The sequence below is a fragment of the Hylaeus anthracinus genome, unplaced genomic scaffold, assembly GCF_026225885.1.
Source record: "Hylaeus anthracinus isolate JK02 unplaced genomic scaffold, UHH_iyHylAnth1.0_haploid 11994, whole genome shotgun sequence".
NCBI classification, from domain to species: Eukaryota; Metazoa; Arthropoda; class Insecta; order Hymenoptera; family Colletidae; genus Hylaeus; species Hylaeus anthracinus.
In genome coordinates this window covers 1,075,801-1,092,317 of record NW_026534341.1, presented here as the reverse complement: position 1 = coordinate 1,092,317, position 16,517 = coordinate 1,075,801, and the positions used below count along the sequence as shown (strand labels likewise).

The 16,517-nt window shown below is 50.4% G+C and overlaps 2 protein-coding genes across 4 annotated transcripts in view; one reads left to right on the top strand and one right to left on the bottom strand.

The window, feature by feature from the left end:
• Nucleotides 1–16,517, bottom strand: part of LOC128888967 (dedicator of cytokinesis protein 3) — a 30,712-nt gene that overhangs the window by 10,490 nt on the left and 3,705 nt on the right. For both annotated transcript variants that reach the window (XM_054146205.1, XM_054146206.1), the window contains exons 2-4: nucleotides 14,987–15,070; nucleotides 14,709–14,902; nucleotides 14,017–14,165 (exon numbers count right to left, since the gene is read on the bottom strand). In XM_054146205.1, coding sequence (XP_054002180.1) covers nucleotides 14,017–14,165; nucleotides 14,709–14,902; nucleotides 14,987–15,070 — 427 coding nt within the window. The remainder of the gene's footprint in view (nucleotides 1–14,016; nucleotides 14,166–14,708; nucleotides 14,903–14,986; nucleotides 15,071–16,517) is intronic.
• LOC128888991 (innexin inx3) lies at nucleotides 2,189–13,817 on the top strand. Of its 2 annotated transcripts, none has more exons than XM_054146244.1 (5): nucleotides 2,189–2,762; nucleotides 9,904–10,089; nucleotides 11,288–11,712; nucleotides 11,890–12,285; nucleotides 12,409–13,817. In XM_054146244.1, exons 2-5 carry the CDS (start codon nucleotides 9,927–9,929, stop codon nucleotides 12,613–12,615), a joined length of 1,191 nt encoding a protein of 396 aa, XP_054002219.1. In that variant the 5' UTR covers nucleotides 2,189–2,762; nucleotides 9,904–9,926; the 3' UTR covers nucleotides 12,616–13,817. The 2 variants fall into 2 exon arrangements, with proteins under 2 accessions (XP_054002219.1, XP_054002220.1); XM_054146245.1 differs by lacking the exon at nucleotides 2,189–2,762 and adding an exon at nucleotides 9,807–9,827.

Here is a 16,517-nt window from a genome sequence, read left to right as displayed (position 1 = left end):
ACGACCGATTAAGCGTGATTAGCCGCGTACCTTTCGGTTTTTCGTCGTTGACGGTCGCGAACGTGGCCGTTCCGCCGCTACGTGAGAACGATGCTGAAATTTTCAGACGTAGCAAACTCTTTTCGATCCGAGAACGATTTTTCCAAACCGGAACACGAATAACATTCTATCTCGATCTTATTCGTAAGCCGAATTCAATTCCAGCCAAAGGCATGACTTTGGTCGTTGAAACCGTTTCATTGGCGTTTTCGTTTTTTTTTTTTTTTTTTCGATTTTTAAGAGACCGAGGGGGAGGATGAAAACACGAGTTCCGCTCGAAAAGGGGCACGGAGAACCCTCGACGCCGACGCTGTTGCCAGGTGTACGCTTATTAAGTTCGACGATCGCCGCCATTCATTAAATTTCTTTCACCAAGGTAATAGCGCATCGGTAGCAGCGTATCATGAAACTCCCCTCTACCTAGGCTCGTTTTCTTCTCGCTGGTGAACGCGCTACCTCTCATCGTACAGCCCTGGGCCCGAGTAGAACAACGCCGGGCACCGTGCTACGCCGAGCCGAACGCAAAAAGAAAGGGACTACCTTGCGGGGAGTGCGGCCAGCGTTTCCCAACCTTCGGGAACCTTTTTCGAACAGCTTTTGCAAACGCTTTTCCGGCTAACGTAAACGTAAATTTGGCTCGGAGACATATCTTCTCAGCTTCTCGCGGGAAAAAGCTTCTTGGCTCCCCTTCTCGTGTTTTCCGAGTTGGAGTTTCGCCCGCGCTTACGTATTAAAATCGACGGATTGCAACACAACGAGATCGAATTGTCCTCGACGGTTTCGACGACACGCGCGATCCGTTAGATTCAGAATAAAAAATATTTCGCGGTGAAACGTGCACGCGACGCGACGCTAACGCAATCGTGCGGTCGTCGAGTTCGGAGGCTCGGAAGGCGATTGGGAAACCCTGAAACGGTGGACCCCGGCGCGGTTATGCAGTCAGAAGTTTCATCCCGTACCACCGCGTTACCCGAACAAGGAAGCAAAACGCCGTCGAAGAATGAACGACGAAGAAAGGAACAGAAGGTTAAGGGACAAGGCGTCGCGCCGGGAGAAAGGGAGACGCGCAGAGGGCAGTGCACGCGAGGCGGAGCCGCGAGGCACGCTCATTAGAAATAATAATAATTACCGCGACGTAGGTAATAAATGTTGCCGTTTGCCCGATACACGCCTAACTGGGAAGTAAGTTAACCACCACCGCTGGCACGTGGTAATTAAATATACGAAACACCGTCGCCGGAATGATTTATTTCTCGTCGACGCTCGGTCTCCCGAAACTCTGTCTACCGTCGGCACGATCCTCGACGTCAAAGTTGCCGAGAAACGACAACGGACGAACAAAGTCCAGGGAGTCGTTGCACGGAACCGTTATTCGCGTACCTGTACGAATAAGCTACGAGACATGGTCGAAATACGCTCCGACTGACGGGGCAGTCCAGGGAAAGTAAAAAATGTTCGAATGCGTGCTCTCGTCGAATTCGGAGCCTTTCTTTCGATGTCAAAAATCGAAGAAGGAACAGAGAAAGGGGAACGCAAGGGGAGGAGCACGAGGAGAGGCTTTAAAGAGCCGAAGCGAGCCTCTTCTCGCAGGTAGAACAGGTTCCCGGCATGGTTACCGCGTATTCACCGAGCTGAAAACCTTGAGCTCTACGGACGGAGAGAAAGAAGCACACGGTTCTCTCTGTTCGGCTATGGTGCCGGGTGGCTGCGGTTGTTCTTTACAGACACACGATACGAATCAAAAATTCCGAGTTCGACTCGTACGAAACGGGTTGCTTCAGGAAATGGCGGCTTTCCACGTATCATTCGACGCGACGAGCCGAGTACGAATACTCCGTACTTGTGCTTCTCGAACTTTTCGAGGCACCCAGACAAGTGCGATATTGGTCTTTCGATATATATATGTATTTAAAAAACGAATAATCGCGATTCTTGATCGCAAAAGGTCTCGAAGCGGATACACGTATTTTTGTGCGGAAGATTGGTGAAAACGAGGGGGACTCGAAGGCGAGGAAGAAGAGAACACGGTGCAAGAGTATATTCACAGCGAATCGTGGTCGCGTTGGTGATTTCTAGAGGCGACTATACGCACCTGATAGAGTCGCCCCCACGCTCGAAACTCGCCCGACGGCGAGCACAAGATGGCGGGGTAGTAGTGGGGCCCGGAACGAGTCCCTGACTCTCTCGGTTCAGTCGCCGTTCGTTCGCCGGGCCCCGTCGTCGATGCGTTACGCGGCTTCACCCGGAACCTCGAAATTCTCCTCGAAAATATTCGTTTGCGCGTCGACCGCGTCGGAGGGAAAAGGAGGGGGAGAACGAGAACTCTCGACACGACCGCGACGACGCGTTGATTGCTCTTATCCTTCCTCTCTCGCGCTTCGGTCGCGTTAACGAGGCTCGAAACGAATTCGAGCCGATCGGATTCGAGCGAAAAGGTGAGTTCACGCGAGGTGCGGTACTTGGTGGTTGATCGGTTACGCGCATCGATCATCGACCGTTGAACACGAGAAAAAGAAGCCAGCCACATCACGGCCCGGTCCGCGAGATTTCGAAGAAAACGACGCCTCGCAGGAAGAAACAAGCCTGTCGACCAATAAGCGCGTGGTCAACGCGCAGCAATTGGCTCGTGGGAAAACAAAACAACGGAATCGAACGAATCTAGTTGCTTCTCTGGCGTGGATTTCGGAAACGAGTTTTCAGCCGGCTGTGCTGATTCATCAAAGGTACTGTCCACATAAAGTTCGCGATCATTTCTTTTTTCCGAATTCCCGTTGCGACACTACAACGTTGTACAGTGGTTAAACTTGTCGGTGGACGGCGTTGTTCGCGCTGTTTCACAGGACAATGACATCGATAATGGTCTTATCTCGAAAGAGTCATAAAAAATGCTCCGAAGGCGCCGTTATGTCCGCAACGGTGACCCATGAATCGACGCACGGGACACGCGTGACCTAACCTCGATATGTTTACGGCCATGTGTTTACAACGTGAATCGGCTAAAATGCGTAAATTTGCGATAACCTTATGTACCGACGAGACCGAGTTTCTCCTACGAACACGTGCCGCGCGCGTTACCGTACCCTTTGCTACACCGACCGACCGAGTTGCACGCGTTTTATTAAGGTCGTCCGTTAGACCTCAATTGCTCAGCCGTTCTATAAATCGTTTAATTACAAATTCTTCGAGATAAAATCTCATTGCGCAGCCAATGCCACCGATGATGAATGCTCGATCGTTCCAAGGAAAGAGACCGTGTCAGCGAAACGCTTTCGAGAACGAAACCCGTAAATGCCAGGTCAATGGTAAACGGTGTCCAGAGAATTAGGCGTGAGCACCACCGAGATAAAATTCCGATAAGAAAGGAAAAGGTTCTCGCATCCGCGTACGATTGTTTTAGAGTACAGGACGTTTCGAAACATAAGGCTCTGCGATTCCTCTCTATTAAACGAACCGAAATTGTGGGACACCCAGTATCCTCTATTATCTATTCATTCGAGGGTGTGGCAACGGACCACTGTGTGTACCTACGAGCTCCGAGTTTAACCACGTTCACCGAAAGTTTGTCGGAGATAATGAAAACACCGTTTCCAAGGGATTGTCCCGAAGGAACGAATAAAACGTCGTGTCCCTCGGTTTCTCGCATTCGTTCGGCGAGTAGCTCAAACTTTGCATAGACCGCGAGCCATGTCTTTAAGCGCGTTTAAGATGAAATTGACCCCCGTGGCCCACGAAGGATTCTTATCGTCCGTCTTTCGTTGCTATACTTTGGAAGAATGCTCTCAGCGGTAGCTTAACCTACGAAACGTAAACAAAAGATGACACGCTCGACGCACGAAAGCGAACCTCGGCTCTGTTTACGATGTTTCGGTAAATTCCATCGTAGTACAGCACGAACGTATGTTTTTACGTGAAATTCGATTCAACGTTGGTTGCTCTCGTCGAGCAAAACAACGGTCGCGATTCTTTGCGGTTCCTCGACCTCGAGATTCGATGAAAAATACCATCGGCGGCGGACAAGCTCTTAACTCTTAACTCTTAGCTCTTAACCCCGTTCGGAACGCGACACAGGCCACGTTAAAAGCCACGGCTGCACGTTTTACGCGGAGTGTCCCGCACGCTTGTCGTTGGAACTGGTTTGTCCGGAATGTAAATCCCGGAGGACCAACCGATCGTTCGATCCACTGTTCCCGGTACTTGTAATTTCGAACGTTTCACCGCGGTATTCAAAGTTACTCGATCACCCTGTAACAAACAAATAGAAACTCTGATCGACGATATCTTCGTATCCCAAAGGACGATTTCACAAACTGGAGGGAACTTTAGCTCGTTCGAGGACACGGATGTCGAACATCGATTCGTGTATCTCGTCCCTTTAGAAACGTCGTCAAACTAGGTATATTATTGTACGCGTTTTACGCGCAGTGTTCGCGTCCATACGCCGTAAAGAGGCAGAGGAAGCTGCACCGCGTGCGCTCCATCCGATAGTCTCGGTGTACGCAACTGTTCCCGAGGATGATGTGCCACGAAATGCAATACGCTTGTCGCGGTCTCCTTCTCTCGTGGATGTTTGCTCGTGTCCGTACGCGCACAGTGTAAAATTCTGCGTGGGTGTGCGAATGACCGCGTACATGCAACGCGCGGACCTTAGCAAGCGTAGTATTCCCGTTTCACGATCCTTTCTCCTTTTCGCTTCTGGAGGCGGACGATGTTTTAACGTGATTCATGAAACTCTCGGAAGATATTATATACTCCTACTTCCGGAGGCTGGTTGGGCGACGTGGTAAAAAGTATGACTAAATTAAGCCAGCTCTTCGACCTACGAACGACGCGATCGCGTCGTCTTCCGTTTGTCTATTACTCGTCGACTCGCATCGCTATCGAACACTTTGTCTCATCCTCGTAGTTGTCTCGTTGGAAAACGTTTCACGTGTCGCGCAATCATTGAACGCGCGGCGACGCAGCATCGCGTATAAATGTATTTACGATTCAGCGTCGAGTCTCGTTTGGCTCGTATTTCGTCCATCGATAGCGTAAAATCGCATCGGCGTTCACCTTTCACTCGACGACGACGCGAGTGCCCTTCACTCGGACGGCATTGTTCGTCCGCGATACGCGAGATACGATCCACGGGATGAAACGAGAGGTATATTTTGCTCGCTATCGTCGTTCCGGGCAAGTGTAATCTTCGAAAAATGTGTTCGTCGGACTCGGTTCTTTCCTTGTCCTCGAGGCTAAGTATTTACAAAGGTCGGGAGCGAGGAGAAGCAATATCGCGAAGAGATAGATGTATGCACACCGGGAGAGAAAAGTTTGCCCTACGGACGACACGGTGAGTTTATCGTACGATTCGTCACGCTTAAAGAGTTGCCGTGTTTCCGTGCAGTCCGCGTGCATCGTGAATGGACGAGAACCATGTTCTTACCATGTCCGTACGCAACGATTATTAAAAACAATCCATCCCGAGACGCGCGTCTCGTTTGCTGGCTTCGGACGGTTGCCGCAAACGCGACCCACCTAACTGTGAATCCCCTTTCCGCGGAGAGTCGCCGGACTCTCGACTCAACGTCGTCTGGAAAAAATGTCCACGCGCTACCTACGCGCGTGTCTTCCTCGTGGGTTTCCAACCAAGACCGTTAACTCGGTTGTTCGTCGTCGTGCAGGCGATAACGACTAATTTCGTGAGTGGAATTCGTGATCGTAACCAAGGGATCAACGGCCCGATCCTACGATGCGCGCAACGTGCCGAGACGTATGCGGTATGGTCCCGTGAAAGTGTTTGATTTTTTTTTCTTCCGAAGAAACAAAAGTAAATACATTTTCAGTGACTGTTTCTAAACGTGATCGGTACACGTACGTAACATCGGTATCGCGTTTATTCTGGTTGACCCAACGACTCGCACGACAAGTCGTAGATAGACGCCCGAGAAAGTCTCTTACGCTGTCCAGGCTTGAACAGACGACATTTGGATCCGTGTTTATCGAAAGTTTCATCGGTAATTTTGGAAAATAGCCTTTACGTCGAATATAGGTGCGGTGTCGAATCAACATCGCGGGACGGAACTCTATTCGATCGAGGCCTGCGATCGTGCGATCTATTCGAGTCGATGAAAATGCACGAGAGTTCCCGTAGCTCTTCCCGACCCTCTTAAATCTCGATAAACGTTTAATATAGTTTTCTCTCGGGCCGAGCACGCAGCTCGCCGGCATGGAATAAATTACGGAACGGAGTCTGCGTTCGCGGGAACATTGGCCGGCTAAATGGCATTTCGGGCTGTTTCATAACCCGCTGCTCTCGCGGCCGCGTTTCTCGATGCCACTCCGGCATCGAACGCCGTTTATTCCCACCGACTTTCCTACGAGCGAGTCCGGGAAAAATTGCCGCACCGAGAATCGATTCGAGTCTCGAGCACGTACGAGTTACACGCTCGCGTACCGTGCATTGCTCCCGATCGACAGTCGAACACGTTCCACCTACCAAAGTCACGGATCGGTTCTCGACGAGTTCTCGGTCTCCCGGGCTGCGACGTTCTTCTAGAACGCGCCTCGTCTACCGAAATCACGCGGACGTTGCGCAAAGTTTGCGGAACGAGGCGGGTGGTGGGTTCCTCCAACGCAAACACTGCTCGCTGGTTTCTTTATCCCGGTTCTCAGAACAAGTATCCCCTTATGGATATCGCCTAAGCAGCGATTCGCACGGCCCGAGTACTTCTCGATGCCGAACGCGAGAGCGCAGCGAATTCCTTGCTTGAAACGAAACTGTGGGTTGAAAGTTGCATCTGGGTCAAGTACAAATGTTGCCGCGTTTTGCAACTTTTTCTCGCGCGTACAAATCAATCGAACGTTGCCCAGACGCGAACGTACGTATCAAAGGTGAACCTTTTTCCTGCTTTACGAACGCGACGAGTACGTAGAACGAAAGAACGATTCCAACGCGCTTATATTCCTTTCCTTGGAATTATTTCTGCATCACCGTGCGCGTCACTCGGCGAGAATAAATCTGAACTAAGAAAAAGTAGCGTTTAACCGTAACTGGTTAGAGGTACGAATTCTAGACCTCGTTTCGATTATCCTCGAGTTAGGAACTGGAAAATCGGAGAGCGCGTAAATCTTGCTGGTACTTAACGCTTTGGTTTGCAGTCGGCATTTATCCTTCGTTAGCTTCTCCGGCGTATTGTCGCACAAATCAGGCGGCAGCTGGAATTTTCGTTTCGCGTGGCCGGTGTATCGCGGTTCGCGTGTACTAATTTCGCGCGGTATATACTTTGCGCGCGTAGATCGAATCGAAAGCGAAATTTGCTGAAAGTTCGATCTTGGAACCGCGCAAAATCGATCGTGCTCGCGGGACTTGGCCGAATAAGGAATCGATCGGGGCGTACTCGGGTCGCGCAATTCCAAGCCTGTTCTCAGCATCCGTAACCCGATAGGAGCGATTCGTGTAGAGAAGATCGGTGTGCGTTGCGGTCGCCAGAGTCAAACCCGCTGAAAAACCGCCGTGTCTCGCGGTTGCGCAGAATTCCAGTCTGTGTTTGAAAATCGAAACTCGATAATACCTGGCGATTACCTGCGCGGCCAGGAACCGGGACGATCATCGATGGCTAGCGAGAAACGTGCTACATACGATAGAAACCGATTCTTCGTTAGGTCTTGTAAATAGTACACCGTCTAACGTTTCGTTTTGCATCGACCGAACCTACGAGGTGTCACGAAACCGCCTTCCAGGCGGAGAAACACGAGGAGCGCCAAAGGGGGAAGACGTTCTTGATGAGGACTAATGGACCGTTCCAATAGCGGTTGGAGCAATCGTCCGAGTTGGCTGTAGAAAGCGTCGCGTCGACTCTTCTCGAGTCGTCGATATCCACTCCCGCGATACTCTCCGCGGTCCCCTTCTCGCGTTTCTCAAGAAACAGTCGAGTAACTGGTTTGACTCGTACGCTCGTTAACCGAGAGCGTTTCGTAGAAACGTGTAGCAAAGACCTCGTGAAACCGTTGTCACGGGAAATTGAACAGGTACGGATAAATTTCGATAGGGGCCAGTATTCGGACAAATAATTACATACGACGAGAGTATCGCATCGTCGAGCGCGGAGAGATAAGGTAACGTCTGTCGCTAGTTGAAAGAGGAGCGTGCAAAGATGATCGAAAAGCTGAATTAAAGAAAGCAACCGCTGAGAGGTGGAAAACGATACGCGTTTCCAGCGGAAACTTTAGATCGTTTTAAATCATCGGTTACGATGAAGCGACCGCACGACAGACACGGACCTCTGAAATTACACGCGATCCCCTCGCGAATATGTTTCGCGCTCGCAACCGCTCGCAACCGGTGTTCCGTGGAAAAGAAACGCAGCGAAATTCTAACTGCAGTCGCAGTTTGGTAATCTTATAGCCGACCCATCCTCGCGTCCCGTGCAAATGGCTAGATTCCACAAAGACTCGAGAGAAACGCGTGCTAAAACCACGCGCAAACCGCGTCGAATATCATCTCTCGACGACTCCGTTTCGACAGGGTACAGATTCGACGAATCGTTGCGTCACGAGAACGCAAAGAAGAAGAGGAACTCTGTGTGCACGTTCCACGTCGACAGTCCCACGTACTTGGAGATTGACCCTCTGTAACGGCACGCGCCCCATCCACCGTCCAGTTAATTAACTAATAAACTTCTAACGACCTACAACAACTCGGCTATTTCAGTTTACAAGCTCGCATCCTATGCTCTTGGCGTTCCACCGACTACGGTTACCGCGAACTAGAAAACTTGAACGAAATAATATGTGCGAAATGCGCACCTCGGGTCCGAACGATCTCTCGTTCCTTTCGTTCGACGTTCGCGGTAAATGAGATCTTTTTTGTCTATACTTTGTCGTACTCCGTCGAAAAGGCGCGTGTTTTCGGAGCAACGCCGCGTCGAACAGAAATCCGTGCGACGCGCGGAGCAGCCATTCTTGGCCGGGGCTTTTGTTTCGCCGTGAGAACAATCGGCGAGCTCCGAAGAGCGTGGTCGTGCCAGCGACGCGACGGGCCTCTCTGTATCGATCCTCCGTACATCTGCCGTTTCCGGCTGTTACTACCACCAAGGTTACTACCGGTGTTCCGCGAAGAAACTCCTCGAGCAACCGGAAACGCGAAATCCCGATCCGATCCGATCGCGCTCGGGTTGTCTCGACGACTCTGGTTTTTCCCTTCTCTCGATGTTATTCTCGACGGACCGCGCGTTAAATTCCCGCCCACGATTTCTCGCTCTGATTCGATGTAACTCGGTACGTCGGGATTGGTACGATTCGTCGACAACGAAACGAATTCCCAGACCGGGGCGGTAGGCCGAGGCCTTTCGTAATCGCGCGCAGCGATGAAATTTATAGAGCCTGTTATTATCGCTAATTACAGAGGTGTCGCGAGGCGGGCGACGAGACGCTAACCGATTAAAAAGCTAAGATCCGCATCGCACGCGCGTGTCGTTAAGCGACACGCAACCGCGGTAGACGTCTACGTCAGCCTTCTCCCGACTCGCCGATAAGTGCATTGACTTATCGCGCAACTTACACGACGGGAATGTAAATGATCGTGGGTTGGCGGTCATGTTTGCGACAAACACGGTTTCGGTTTCGGTGTCTCGATCTCGATAGCGAACCGTGGGTACGGCAGTTGATTGCGCGCATCCGAGAAATGCGGATCCACCGAGTCGCCAAGAGCAGCGATTTCCCAGCGAAACGAGCGTTAATTTCCCGGGCTAATTACTCTAATCTCGGCTGTCATCTCTGTGAGCGTACGCGCGCGCATCCATCAATCCGTAGTCCGTACACCTGGCCGATCGGCAACGACGACGCTGGCGCGCGCGTAAGATGAATTTATCATTTGGTTGTTCGCAGGGGTTCCTTGATCGAGGGACGCGATGGCGGTGTTTGGATTGGTCTCGGCTGTGGCCGGGTTCGTCAAGGTGCGATACCTCGTGGACAAGGCGATAATCGACAACATGATCTTCAGGGCCCACTACAGGATTACCTCCGCGATTCTATTCGCTTGTTGCATCATCGTGTCCGCCAATAATCTCATAGGTAAGCCCGAACGACTTTCTCTTCGAGTTTCCGTTTCGCTTCGGTCGTCGGAAAAGATTCCTTGTACGAAGAAACGGTACCTAACGACTCGGCTCGAACGATTGTTTATTCTCGTCCGTTGCTATTATCTCTTCCATGGGCGAATTAACGAGGAAAAATGATCCTCTTAGATGACGTACGCGCGGACGGTACTGGGTCAGAGATCTATTGACGATTGCATAAATGCAACGTGGGGCGCAGACGGTAGTGATTACGGTATAGCAACGCGGTGTCTCGTTTCGAGGACTCGTGCTTATTTATCGGGCAGACGTAACGTTACATCTGCTCGCTTAGGCCGCAGGAGGCCTCGAGATGAGATTTCCTACGGCGCAACGCGTCTATCGTTTTCCCATTTACGACGAGCTTATCGGTTGTCGTCCAGCGACTACAATAAAGCATCGTAGCGAGAACCGTTCCACTATTCTCCTTTTTCCGAAAGAAAAAGATAGCGCGTTTGTAAATACAACGGCTTCGATCAAAATAGTAACCCCGGAGAGGCAACTAATTCTTTTGTATCGGTTCGATCGTTCGATAGAGGATCGGTGAGTCAGCCGAGAAAAATTGTTTCGCAACTGATAGATCTAGATAGGTGAGTTACATCGAATCCTAAAGCAATGTTTTGTTCTCGGTTGGGGTTTATCGTCGCGCAGTCTCGCGATTTGCGAAAGTCTACAACAGCCCCGTGACACAATCTATTCACCAGCTGTGCCGAACGACGCGTTCCATCCTAGTCGGATGGATACGACGTTCGTTGCATAATCTAACGCGTGGTCGTGTTTGTAATCGAACCGATAAAACGCAGCTCGTTTAACGAGGTCAATTTACGATACAATGTCCGTTGATAACCGTCGTGTTTAGGCAAGCGAAAGTAAACGTGGGAGCCACGTTTCCTTCTGTGCGACACGTGCTACCATCCGTTTCGGTACCGTAACTTTTTCAGAACTCGATTCGCCGTTCTCGCTCGGTGTTTTTCTACAAAGATTACGAAGCGTGCGAAACGATCCGACGAACGAATATCATCGGTTCTCGGATCTTTGTTCCAGGCAAACTTTGGAATATCGATTCGTTTCCCTCTTTGTGGATGAAACCCACTCGAGGCTAACACGACGAGCATCCGAATGGCTAACGGCTAACGGAATAACGTTTAAAATGTTTGCAGGCGACCCGATAAATTGTCTGAGCGACGGAGGGGTAGAGGACAACGTGATAAACACGTACTGTTGGATCACGTACACGTTCACTCTGCCACGCAACGTCGGTAAGCCTGTGGGTACCCACGTGGCTCATCCCGGATTGGGTACCGATCTCGGCGAGAAGAGGTATCACTCGTATTATCAGTGGGTGCCCTTCATGCTGTTCTTCCAAGGTGTTCTATTCTACATACCGCACTGGATATGGAAGCAGTGGGAAGAGGGCAAGGTCAGAATGATATCCGAGGGCATGAGGGGTGTTATGGTCGATAACAAGCCCGAACGACAGGCCAAGGCCCAACGACTGGTCAAGTACATCGCGGACACGATGCACCTGCACAACACCTACGCGGCCGGCTACTTCTTCTGCGAGGCTCTCAACTTCGTTAACGTGGTAGGTGGTTATCGGAGATAAAGCGTTGTTCCCGTTTACGAACCGGTCGTAAAACCGTGAGCCTTTAATAACGCTCACGACTTTGCCGCGTTTGTTTCTCGGGCGAACGTGCGATACCGTGCAAGCCACGAATCTATTTCGTTTCCAACAAAAATCGTTGATACGTGTTTGTTTCAGGTGGGAAACATATTTTTCATCGACTCGTTCCTGGGCGGCGCGTTCTTGACTTACGGCACCGACGTGTTGAAGTTCAGTAGCATGAACCAGGAGCAACGCAGCGATCCCATGGTCGAGGTCTTTCCTCGCGTCACCAAGTGCACCTTCCACAAGTTCGGTTCTTCCGGGACCATCCAGAAGTTGGACGCCCTCTGCGTCCTCGCTCTGAACATTCTCAACGAGAAGATTTACATCTTTTTGTGGTTCTGGTTCATCCTCCTGGCAGCGCTGTCCGGTGTCGCTTTGCTCTACAGCATGGCCGTGGTTCTACTGCCCAGCACGCGGGAGACGATACTTAGGAAACGATTCAAATTCGGTACGGCCGCTGGCGTCAGCGCGCTCATCAGAGAAACACAGGTAAACGCGTCGATTGACGAAGCTTGAAACTCCCGAAAAAGAAGAAGAACCGCGCGTGGACGATATTCGGTACACGTCGCGACGCTTATGCGCTCGTTGTTTTATCGTTATGTAAATTTTCAGGTCGGCGATTTCCTGTTGCTTCATCTGCTGGGCCAAAACATGAACGTGATGATGTTCAACGAAGTGCTCGACGAGCTGTGCCGTCACATGCCTCTCGGATCCGCGAGCGGAGCGTCGCCCGCGTCCGTGCCTTCGGCGCCCAGCACCCTGGAGATGTCACCCATTTACCCGGAGATCGAAAAGTACGCCAAGGACACCGAGATCTAATCTCCGTGGGCCCGTTCGATCGCACTCTCCGTCTTTTACCCTTCCGTATTGTGATAACACCGAGGGTGGTCGCGCACCTTTGGTTTCGCGAGATAGATTTGCGCTATCACCGGCCATTCCGACTCGTCGTTAAAAAGATACGCGCGCAAAGGTGCAAAGTTCTTGCCATTCTTTTCTCCAACGTATCAACGAACCAACGATATTTGCTACCGTTCGACGCATACCACAATTATCGACGTGGCCACGTTTGAATCTGTCGTTGTTGAATTACAAATTGTTCGCGATTACGTACGAGTCGATGTCTGCGTGTAATTGGTGCAATTATCGTTTGAGCGAAGAATGTTACGTTTTGCAGAAATATTTAGCGTAAAGGAAATCTCATCGTAAGGATTATATTCGAGGACATTCCCAATTGTCCGCAGCAATATTCGTCGATATAGGTCGTTGCGAAGTAGTAGAAAATGTATAGACGTTCTCGTCGTATCGGAAGCGAGTTTGGAACGATCTTGAAATTAAATTCGAATGGACGAAAGTTTCGTAAATTCGCGGTTTCGTTTGAATCGCCTAAAACGTTGTAATCGTTATCCGCGAAAGACTCGATTCGATTATTTTCATAAATCAGGACTGTACGTCGATGGGTATAATTTTTTTTTTTTTTTACTTTGGTAATACTCGATTGCATACTGGTTTACCCGCATCGCGACGTCGAGTTTCGTTTCTAAAGTTGCGACGGTTACGTTGAAGAGAAGCTCCTAGCTTGACGTTAGCGTGTCTCGATAATTTCTCGTCGTCTCGAGAAGCTTGCGAAAACGAAGGGTTTCCAAAACGAAGCATAATAACGCTGGTAACGCGTGTTTATCGGCATGGAACTCGTTGCTCGCGTTCCATGCTTTCTCAGATCGTTCGAAAGAATGTCACGATGCTGCCGCTAAGAAAATAATGACAATACTACGACAATGATAACTCTATAACTATTCCGTAGTTTTCTTTTTTGTAGTACGTACGATTCGTTATATTACTACTATTAGTCGCGTTTCAAGTGATATATTAAGATAGACTTAGCTTAAGACGAACGAGACGGATGATATAGTTACGTAACGATTGTTCGCAATGTGCCTTCTTCGTAGGATACATCGACTACTTTAGAATTTAGAACCTTTAAAGGTGTTTAAAGAAAAGAAAAAAAAAAAGTAAAAATAAAATGCTCATTTGTAACGATCGCACCGGAGTCAAGACAAAGACTGCTAACACGTGCAACGTTAGATGTAAATGGGAAAGAAGAGAAAGATAGAAGAAACAAACTATCGTAGAAATAAAATATACTCTTTCTATACGACGTTGTCGGTGTATACATATAGGTTATTCGAGCGAATCGAGTTATCGTTCTCAATACGAACTCACCGATTTCCCCAGTCGACCTTGTTGATGATACGCAGCTTCAGTTCCCGCGTCTGATCGGTCGTCAGGGTGCCAGCCAATAGTTGTCGCCGCCATTCCAACAGCTCTCTCATCACCTTCCGCAGCGTGTTGAATTTGTAGTCTTCTCGTTCCTGGGTTAGGACGAGGAACCGGAAACATCTCTAATTAGTATCAAAGTACGCGCAAGTACCAGCGAGAAATCGTGCTACGAGCAGACACGAAGTTCGATCGTCCGCGAAACGATAAGTCGGCCCTCGAAAATTGATTCTTCCAAAGCGAAGAATGCTTCGGTTCCCTCGCGAGCGCGAGTCATCTCGTCAAAGAGGAGGGTACTCCGCCGCGATATTCGTCTCTCCTCTAATTTTCTCCCTGTCGCGTCGCGCGTCGACGAGAAATCCTCGCGACTATGAATTAATTCTTCGCGACTATGACTTAATGCTTTCACGGTACTTCCAGCGCATAATCGCGCGCAGTGGAGCGCACGAGACTCTGGGTGATTAAAAATTCACTCTTGAAACGAGCCCCGACGGTCGGTTCCCTTCCGTTCCTCGGGACCGCGTTGTTCGTAGCGAGAAAGTATGTCGCGAAACGACGAACCATTTATCCGCCGTCGCGGAAAAGAGCCGGAGCCAGACGACAAGGGGCATCGCGACGCGCCCAAAGAGCACACTCACCACGTAGAGCCTCTTCCAAATACCACCCCATTCCCGGAGAACGAGGGTGACTTCTCGGACCACCGGATCCTCCAGAGGTATCACCGACTCGAACAGACCTTCGTTCTCGATCTTGCAAGGTTTCAGGTGTATGTAAGAACTCGGGAAGATCCCTTTCACCGTGCGATTCTTGGTCGAAAAGCCCCTGTACCATCCTGCAACAAACACCGAGATCGATTCAGCTCGCTGCGGCTCGGAATTCCGCGTTCGAAACTGCCGATGTTCGCTCGTTCCATTACCTGCGCACTCTTCCAGAATCTGCACGGTCTCGCCGATTTCCAACGGGAGCCCATACCGTGTGTCGCCTCGCCAATTGTACACGGCTGCGAAAAAACATAGAACGCCACTGTTTTAGATCAACGGATACTAGCAAAAATCAGTCCTCTACGATAATAATAGCCGAGGATGATTGTACACGTTTCGACTCGAATTGTTTCATCAAAGATGAAAAGAGAATTGCATTATCTCGAGAGAGAGAGAGAGAGAGAGAGAGAGAGAGAGAGAGAGAGAGAGAGAGAGAGGGAGAGAGAGAGAGAGAGAGAGAGAGAGAGAGAGAGAGAGGGAGAGTGAAGACGGAGAAAAAGGTTCGGTGCTTGTCTTTTCGTGGAAGTGTCAGGCCTCGATAAACGAACTCGGGGGCACCGGATACGCGTAACGATGCACGCGCGACGAGCCAGCTTCCGGTCCTCCAGTGGAGAAACGTACGCGAGACGCATTCGAATGAGCCGGCGCGCGCGTCTCCGGCTCTCTTCGCTCCGCGTGGAAACGTCTCGCGCGTTTCGGAACCCAACCACGGAATGCGTATTACGCGTTTATCCGCCCACTACCATTCCGTCGAAACACGCTCGCAGATACAGCCAACGGAGTCTCGTTAATTTCGTGCCGCTTGTCGGCGTTGTTCGCCAAGTTTTCCGACCCACGAATCGGTTGACCGATCGAACGAAAAATTACCTACTCGTTGCAAATGTTCGACGTCGCTCGACGCCAACGGACCCGAACAAAGCCAGACGACGAAAGCTTCGCGGCGAAAGCCCCTACGGTTTTCCCGGAGAATTAAATCGATAACTCCCTTTCTCTCGTGTAAAACATTCGCGATAGGGGAGCGGATATTTCGTCGGTGCGACAGACACGGGGAAATTACGGCTCTCTCCCCGTATCTCGCAGGCGTTCCGCTTATGTTGGCTTTCCCGCGCGCGTACCGTAAATGTACGGGGTGTGCTCGATAATTCGGGGACACCCCCTATCGAAAACCGAACATCTACCGACCTTTCTCCTCCGGTCCACGATCGATACGCTGAAACGCGTAGGCTGTTTTCTTGGCAACCGTACCAGATGAAACATTTTAACGCGTCCGTGGAAATCTGATTTGCTGTCTCAACGATTGCCAACAAAATTTCCTTGGCTGGAGCACGTACGATTTCGGAGACCAAACGATCGTTTACTCGATCGTTGGTAAAAATCGAGCGAATGCGTAATTGACGGTTTGGAAGTTTATTCGATATCGCAAAGGGTGACTAGCTTACGCGAGGAGGAATTCGCGCGCGGCATAGCCGGGTGACTCCGAGTTCCTGACTCGTTGGCCACGGAATTTCGGTCTCCCGGCATCGGCGAGGGAGTATCGACGCTCGTTGCTCGTATATTCGGTCGAACGTGGCGAACGAACCGTAACCTCCGACACAGTTTCCAGAGTAACGAAACAAAAAGAAATTGGCGGATGAGCGAAACCGAAAAAGGAAAAAGTGTCGGTCGACGTTCGCCGAAGAGATATTC